This window comes from Parasteatoda tepidariorum, chromosome 6 (assembly GCF_043381705.1).
Source record: "Parasteatoda tepidariorum isolate YZ-2023 chromosome 6, CAS_Ptep_4.0, whole genome shotgun sequence".
NCBI lineage: Eukaryota > Metazoa > Arthropoda > Arachnida > Araneae > Theridiidae > Parasteatoda > Parasteatoda tepidariorum.
This window is the reverse complement of record NC_092209.1, coordinates 35,442,390-35,451,562: the sequence shown is the minus strand read 5'-3', so window position 1 is coordinate 35,451,562 and position 9,173 is coordinate 35,442,390. Positions and strand designations below refer to the sequence as shown.

Genomic DNA, 9,173 nt, shown 5'->3' with positions numbered 1-9,173 from the left:
GGGGGGGGGGGGGGGCTGTAGTGAAATGGCGGATTTCATTCCTCTGATATTTTTTTTGAAAGGGGAAGTTTTTATTTTGATTGTTAAAAAGTGTTTGGAAAAAGAGACTCGCTAAGTAAACGGGCATCCAGATATGGGACTTAGTACTGTATTAGCAAAAATTTTTAAATTTGCTTAAAAAGTTTTTCTGCTATGGCAAAAAATAAAATAAATCTAAGGGGTCCAACTTCGGACTGCTCTTCTAGCCAAACTATTGGGACTATATTTCACAGATTGCGACTACCCCCCATATTTTAGGGGTCAGTAATCGGAATCCGTAAAAGATATGTTTATACAGAGAAAGTAAGTTTTGTGTCTGATTTTGGAACTTAAGATATGATTCTTACTAATTAATTAGCATATTTGCAGTCATCCCCTTGAACCTTTAAGATAAGAGCTCTACAACAAGAATATCTGAGCATTAGATCAAAAGTTATTCAGAGTGGTCTATCTTTTTACGCTCAGTACATTAAATTATAAATAGCACATAAATAGTATAAAGTACAAAATTTTAAATTACAGATTTCAATAAAATAAAATTTTCTAAGAAAAAGCATAATAAATACTTACAGGTTGAGAAAGCTCCCAGCGAGTTCTGATATGAATAATAGCTTGAACAATACTATCACAATCATTATGAATGAAAGACAAAGGTCCACTCTCATTAGCAATTGTAAGAGTAAACTGATTATCATCAACTAAACAAACCTGCAAAAACAGTAGTTCGATTTAGATGTTTAGGAATTAATTTCAAAAGTTCATAAAAAGCCATGCACAACACATTTTTAAAATACATTGTTTTCAAACAAATTAGACAAAAAACATGGTATTTTCAATTTATATTTATGACGAATGCATAAGAATTTTTTAAAAAAAAAATAAAATACCTCTTCAATTTCTGAAGCATAGTATACATCATTCAGTAGCACAGAATGACCTATTACTTTCGTCTTTTCAGCAGAAGTTACTTGTATAGCAGTTGGACCAACCTGAAATCGATAAACATATGATTCAGTGAGTCACAGTCACTTAAGAATCACTTAGAAACATTACATATTAAGGATGGATAGGGAATATTAAATATAAAAGTTATATGGTTAAGTTGAATTCCGCACATTGGAGAAAAATTGCAGTTTGAAAAAGTAAAATATTACTTGTACGAATTGTAAAAATTTTGCAGAAGTTGAAGTTAAATCTGGGGTTACTAGTCCATTTTCATGCCTCTATTTAGATTTTTGTTTTAAAAAAATTCAATGAAATGACTTTAATTGAAAAATTAAAATACAAAGAATTTGTAATAAGAAATGTAGTTAAGATGAAATATTATAGTTTGAGTCGAAAACACAGATTTTGATAATTATTTTATGATCATGAGATTGGACATTAGTTTATTTGTAAAAGTACATGATATTTAAATATTTACAACAAGCAACATATTCAAGAATATTTTCTTAATTATAACCTGATTAAAAGGTCTCTCTCTTTGAGCTAGTTCAGTGACATGCGGACAGAGAAGCATGTTTCAACTTTTAAAATGTAAACAATCTACTGACTGCTGAATTTTCGAACAATGCAGTTCACAGTTTTTAAGTGAAGTCATAATTTTTTTTTATCGAATAATAAATCTTTTATCAATGTCTTTAATCTCAACTATAGCAGAACTAAGTAAAATATGAACAAAAAATAATATTCAATTAATCGTTTTTTTGACATCCAGGAAATATTTTTACTAAACATACTTCTACCAGTTGATCTGTATTGCATCAATCAGATTTTCAATCCTAATGCACATTTCAAATGAATCTTCATTTCAATAAATAAGCCATAGTCGAAAATACTACAAATTGATGTTTTAAATTTACAAATAAAAGTTTGTGAAAAATATATTTTATGCAACACTAATTCGTTTGTTTACAATCAAAAAAGGAAGGAAAGAATATAGCTAGTTTCTCATTTAAGGGTAATGAATAATAATATTTTTTAAATATAGCAATGATTTCAACAATTTGAAACGTACTCTGCTGGAGTAGTGTTATGAAACAATGTAGTTCAGTGTCATTTGGAAATTTCAAAAATGTATTTTTAATTTAAAAATTTAAATTTCGTAAAAATTTCCTCATGCTCTACTTTTTCCTATGTTTATAACTGTGAAATATTATTGAATAAAATAAAGCTTATACACAAAAAAATTTAGTAATAAGCATATTTATCAATGTTAATACTTGAATTTAAAACTGCATTTAAAATGCAAAAAAATATTTATTTAAAATTTTTTATTCGCTTTAAATTTATAATTCAAACTTTAATGCCAACTTCAGAAAGTAACGAGTACAACTTCATAAAGATAGAATATAGAATAGTAGTCTTCTTTCTCACATTAATAGCTACTTCAGTATCATTTGGAGGATGTTTAGCATTATTTATAGAACACTTTTGAATTCAATATTTCAAATATTTTTTTTTTACTTTCACTTATTGTTTGTTTTTATGATAACAGGAAAAGCAAAGTATAATTAAAGAAAGAGCACATTATAGAACAACTCTAGTTCTTACTTTTATAGCTACTTTGGTATCTTTATGAGAAAGTTTCAGGGCATTATTAAAGACTTTTAAATCTTCATCCAAAGACAAAGTTGCCCCAGGTAATCGCTGGTGATCGGTTTCAATATAGTCGTTAAGTCTTTGAGGAGTGTCCAAGAATATAAGTTTTCGGCAACTCTATAAGAACAAAAAGAATTAATCGTGTAACTTGAAAAAAGTTAAAGTTAAAATTCAATGCTTCAATGAAGAGGTAAAGAAATCTTACCTTTAAAGGAACGAGTATTCGATCGTGATATTTTGTGTATTCTCGAACCCAAGAATTGCAATTGTAAACATAAGCTGCTTGAATTTTTTCATAAGCAATTTCAGGCAAAACAACAAACCATTTCTGAAGGAACTCACTCTGAAAAAAAGGGTAAACTAGTTTTTAGCAAGAGAGTTACAGTGAAACAAGATTTATTTCATCATTTTTTAACTACATACAAATAATATGATTGGGATGAACATAATTAAAAAGGAAACAATTAATAGATTAGACTCATTTCTAAACTTGTATACATTTAAAATTATTTAAATTTTAGATTAAACACAATATTCTGAAAATATAAAATTGAGCTATTAAAGTTATTTTTGTATTTTCAAGTACTTCAGGAGAATCCCTATTAAAAATATTTTTTAATTCAAACAGCTATAATTGTTGGGTAATTATTGTAATTGTAAAAAAATACAATTATTTTATTGAGACGATAAAGAGACAGATTATAAAAAATCAGTGTATGTATGAGGGGAAAAAACAATAAACAAAAAGAATATAAAGCTGTGAAAAATTTTATAAAATAAATTAATTTTAAAATATATGTTAAATAACAAACACGATAAATAAAATCCAAGTATTAAATACATACTCTAAACCTATTTTCACTGCTAGTATGAGTGAAATCCACTACTAATTCAAAAGGCTTATGGCAAAAAGGCTTCAAAGTTAAAATAACGTGATAAATAAGAAGATCACCATTTGTTTCACCAATTCTGTAAAAAAAAAAAAAAAAAAAAAAAAAAAAAAAAAAAAAAAATAAATGAGAATGGAATAGATTTTTTTAAACTTTTTATTCCATGTATAGCATTAAACAGCAATAAAAAATTCATTCATGTTTTGTTACAAATGATAATAGTATTAACAATAGAAATCAAATTTCAAAACATACAATTTAAAAAAATATATATATTTCAGTGTTTTAAGCAAAGTATAGCAATTAGAAAAAAAAATGAAGCTACTTCTCTTAATCAGGGGTGATTGTGAACCCAAGTCAAAATTCCGGAAAATTTCTTCAGTTTAAAAAAAAAAAAAAAAACAGTTTAAATTGAAAAATTAGAAAAACAATTAAACAAGGTTTTTTTTTCTCAATATTTCTTAGTTTACTTAAAATATATATTTAAAATTTTACACCATTTTAAAAATTTTACACCACCTATACCATTTATACATACCTATGATGACCTGGAGAAGTAATTAAAATTTACAAATATGTCTTTCTTTCTTGAGTTTATGATTATAACAACTATTTACTGATAAAAAATTAATATTAATCATGAATATAAGTTTATAAAGTATCTCTCTGGCTCTCCCTTACAAACAAATAAAATAAACTGTGTTTTTAAGTTGTACCCTTGAAAATTTGATTTCCCGAAACTTCTGTGATCAATGAATTTTTGAAATGTCTGGACCTTCAATTTCTGGAAACTTCCGGATCACTGTTAGCAAAAATTCCGGAAATCCGGATTTTTTCCGGAGCACAATCAGCCCTGCTTAATAATATAAAATGACTTTTAAGTTGAAAATTAAGAACAGACAAGTAAACCCAAAACATCATCATCAATGGCTTGACAGCCCAGGGTGAGCCTTGGCCTTCTGAAGAAGCTTTTTTCAGGCTAAGTTTTTAAGACCAAATAGTCTTTTTCTAGGCCATCTACCCATCTCAAATTCGGCCTGCCTCTTTTTCATGTGCCAACTGGTCTGGCAGTGAAAACTCTTTTTGTTCATTCTGCTTCGTCCAAAACTCCTAAGAAATTTATTCCTATACAGTACCTTAGGGGTGTACAACCTTTTTGAGTGAAGGGCCACTTGTACAACAGGTAGATTACCAATGGGCCGCATGTGGCCTGCAAGTCACAGGTTTTTTACTCTACCTTGTTACATAATTAAAACTCAAATTTTTAAAAATATGCATTGCAATAGTATAAAAATAAAATAGTATATATAGAGATATAAAAATAAAAAAGATAAAGAATATTTAAAATTATTTCATTTTGCAGAAGCAATAATAAGCGCAGGAGAGTAACTTACTTGTATCTTCTGGCAATAAAATAGAAGACGGGGTGGCCACTCCTTGAAGTTCCCGCTTGGTAAAAAATATTTAATGACTTGATAGATTTAAATTCATCTTTTTCATGCATATTGTGTTTTGACATGATTTCCTCAAACTTTGTGCTTGTCATGTCCATGCTGTTCCATCTAGAAAAAGTAAATATCCTGCAATATCAGAATAACAGAGATGCTCAACAATAACAGCAATTCATTAAAAAATTACTTCAGTTGGTTATTGGAAAACTAAGAAAAGATTGAAAGAAAACTAAGGTTATTTATGGACTATTCGAAAACAATTTAGAATATTTTTAGAAAATATGTGTTTCATGATATGGCAACATCTAGAAGAGAAGCTATTCAATATATGCCTTTACTTTATAAATTGTATTGCACAAGATTGATTGTCTTATAATCAAGGCAAAGCAGATGGGAGAATTTTACTAAGGATATCACATGGCACTGAATGTTAACACATCACAGGAAACTGAATGTTCTAAACTTCAGTGCTATGTGATGTGCTAACATGCTGAACATTGAAAGCCATAAGAACATTTTAAAGTTTAAGCTAAATAATTGACTTCGGCTACATCATTGATTTTTTTAATTACACGCACACATTCTAAACAATATATTTAAAAAGTGGTAAAAAAAGAAAGAGAGAAAAAAAGGCAGAGCTTTATTAAAGCAAGACAACTAATTATTGCACCAAATTTCAGAGAAGTTTTAGTTTTTTTTCCCTCATAAATTTTAATACAGTAAAAATACATAATTAATACTTTTGGATAACTAATTTCATAGATTTTGACTTTTAAAAATACATTTATATCTTTGAAATGAATGGAACATATTTTAGAATGTTTACAAATTCTTTTCTTATGAGCCACGTGAGACTAAATTAAAAATAATAATAATAAAGTTATAATAGTAAGATTTACATAAAAATGACAATCTAGGACTATATCTTTCAGTTTGAATAGAAATAAACTTACTCTTCCATTTATTTTAAAATCATTGCTAAGTCAAGTTAATAAATAAATAAGATTAAAATCACATAAATTTACTCTTCATTCAACATCATTGACAGTCAAGGATTACCTTGAAGAAATATTTAGCAAAGCAAATTTTTATGTTTTCTTCCGAGATTGTTATATAAAAAGGCATAAAGCTAAAAATGCATTAAATTTAGTTCCAAACATTCAAAGGATTTAAATAAATTAAATAAAAATGATAAAGCTTTTTTAAACAAATATTTGAATAAGCAAATCACATTTTACATTTAGAATGAAACAGGACATGAATGGTTAAGAACATGAATGCTGCAAATGCAATTTAAAAAATATATAAATTTTATTTTTCAATTGACAAATTACATACTGAGAATCAACAGGTTTATTCTCTGGTGGACCTAAATAGGCTAATAAAGTAGCCATTTTATCAAATGGTCGACGCCCCACAGCTTTATGATCCCTGGAGCTAGAAAGATAGTCCCCTATCTTTTCTTGGTGATTCCATAGAAGTCTGTGAAGAGCGTGAACATTAGCATCACTAATGAATGACATACTATGACTAGCCTGATCCATTGATTCCAAGTCAGAAGTTATTTGAACTACCCACCTAACATATATACAGATAATTTAGAGCAAAGAATGGAATAAATACTCACATAATATGGAATATTGGATAAATTTAAACAAAAATTAAAACATATACAATTGGGTGCAGTATATAATAAATGCATAAACCTAGCTGATAAGCTTTTAATTATGACAAACCAAATAATTATTTCAAAGCTTAAATACAAGTAATGACTACTTTGTTATTTTTACATGGCAACTAGATAGATCTGAAAATTTAAATTTTCAATTAGTAGCAAGTGGCCGGAGGACCCTAAAGGTTTAGTAGCCACTTTTCCTCAAACCTAATGAGTTCGTGACTAATATCGATAGGTCCTTTTCATTTAATAAACACTTCTTGCAAACTTTTTTTTTTGCTTGGTTAAAATTTTATTTAAAAAAAAAAGAATATTTATATTAGAAATTATCTATGGATATCAAAAAATTAATTCAACAGTAAAAATAAAAATGTGTGGCAAAATTTAGTTAAAAATACTGAATTCAAAGAGCTTTATTTAATAATATTTGGGGAGGTAAAATATATTTAATTTATACATTACAACTTTGTACATGAATATTTCCCCCACAAATTTTTAAATTTTACAAAATAATTTTAAATTTTAATGAAAAATCAGTTTTCCAGAGTATTTTTCTACATTAATGTACTTTTATCACTCAACGATTTTCTTAAAAAAGTGGCCAATTGTTTATTTAATTTCAGTCATCACTTTTTTGTTGATTCGCCACAGGGCAAATTGTTATTTTCAAATCTACAGCCAGTTATGATGCACCCAGATTTGAAAGCCAGTGTTCATATAATGATTGCTACATTTTTGTATAAGTTGTCTAAGTATTGAACGAAGATAAAAAAAAAAAGAAATATTGGTTAAAATATAGTTTAAACTTTAAAAAAAACACACACATTAAAATAATCCGGTTTTGGCCTTGGGCTACTCGCATATGAAGCTATCCTATGCTTTTTCAAATATTCAAACATGAGTAAATTAAGTTTTAAAAATAATACTTCAGAAAGTATTAAGTTGAAGAAGTTTAATTATTATTTAATATATTCATGAGCTGTGTCTTTATATAAAGGTAATATCTCTCTTTAGTGCAAATATAACTAATAATTAATTTATGGAATTCATTAATTTCTCTTTATCATAAATTTAATTATCTAAAAAAAAATATATATATATATTACACAATTTAAGAGAAGTAAAAGAAAAAAAATTTTTTTTTTTTCTCATAGAGTTGGAACTAACCTTTTCTTGTTTTAAATAATTATTTGTATCAGATGAGCATTTCTCAAAGGGTCATATAAGAGTTGGATTTTTAATTTTATTTTTTAAATTCTAAGTAGAAATAAAAATTTTTGAATCTTGGAGAAAGATTAGAAACTAAGCAGCCATGAATTTAATCAAAACTTTTTTCTTTTTTAATTCTTAGTTTCTCATTTAACTTTTTGATCATTTCTCTAACCTCTGATAAATGATTATTTTAAAATTAAAAAAAAAAAAAATCTTTAACATATTTACTCCCTTTTTAGATTCTTGATTTTTACTGTACTTTCAGAATTTATCTATCACATTTTAAAAGAGTTCTAGCTTAAGAGGTACATAAAAAATTGTAAGGTTTGTAAATGGAATGTGAAGATGTAAATTTTGGGATTGGCAACTGTTGCATTATATTAAGCCATAATAACTTGTAAAATGCACACTTTACAAAATTTTTGGTAAAAAAATTTAGTTCCAGTAACTATGCAGCTATTTATATCTAAAAAATAAATTATGCCACTAAAAATTAAGAAAATTTTTTATCACAGAAAATTTAAATATAAATCTACAACAAAAAAGAATAATATAATTAGACAAACTCATAACAAAGTAGTAATAAAAAATAAAGTACCTTCGCCCATGTTCAAAATTTGCCCTGAGAAAGTCATTGAAAGAAAGCATATGTTGTTCTTTCATAAATTCAACATGATTGGCAATATTTTGCAGAATTTTGGACATTAACATTAGTCCTCGTTTAGTTCGTACAGATGGCTGTTTGTCTACAATTCCCATCTCAAAGGGTGATACTAAAAGCAAAAATCTCAATAAGAAGAAACAAACAAGTCATATTTGAGGATAATGAAAATAAAGGAAATCGAATAATTGATCCAAGAGATAGGACTTTGCAATTTCTAACACAAGAAAGCGTTTCAGGTCTCAGAGTCCAAGTTATATTTTCCTCATAAAATTTGATGAGAATTTTTTTAGAATTAAAAAAAAAAAAAAAAAAAAACATTTCTAGAATTAAGAAAAACATTAAGGATACAAAAAATATCATGGTTAAAATTTGATGTTTTTAAATATATAAAAAATGACTCATTCCATTTAAAATGGACCAAAACGAAAAGAACTCATTGGTACCACATCACAGATCTTAATAAAAATTTTTAGTAAAAAAAAGTACTTGATTAAAATTTTTTTTAACATTTTATAGACGAAAACTGCGACTAGTTTTCCATTGTAAAATTTGATTCAACTTAACAGGCATAACTACAAACGGTGGTTCATAGGTTAATAGTGTCTACATATTTTTTTTTAAAGCTGATTTCCTTATTTTCG

At 26.8% G+C, this 9,173-nt stretch overlaps 1 protein-coding gene across 6 annotated transcripts in view; it reads right to left on the bottom strand.

Annotated features, from left to right (window-relative positions):
• LOC107441282 (neurofibromin 1) overlaps positions 1-9,173 on the bottom strand; it is a 99,033-nt gene that overhangs the window by 31,439 nt on the left and 58,421 nt on the right. For 4 of the 6 annotated variants that reach the window (XM_016054481.3, XM_016054483.3, XM_071182229.1 and 1 more), the window contains exons 30-37: positions 8,467-8,641; positions 6,320-6,559; positions 4,925-5,110; positions 3,486-3,609; positions 2,846-2,983; positions 2,593-2,757; positions 927-1,028; positions 610-747 (exon numbers count right to left, since the gene is read on the bottom strand). In XM_016054481.3, coding sequence (XP_015909967.2) covers positions 610-747; positions 927-1,028; positions 2,593-2,757; positions 2,846-2,983; positions 3,486-3,609; positions 4,925-5,110; positions 6,320-6,559; positions 8,467-8,641 — 1,268 coding nt within the window. The remainder of the gene's footprint in view (positions 1-609; positions 748-926; positions 1,029-2,592; positions 2,758-2,845; positions 2,984-3,485; positions 3,610-4,924; positions 5,111-6,319; positions 6,560-8,466; positions 8,642-9,173) is intronic. The other 2 variants (XM_016054484.3, XM_043044425.2) reach the window with 1 other exon arrangement.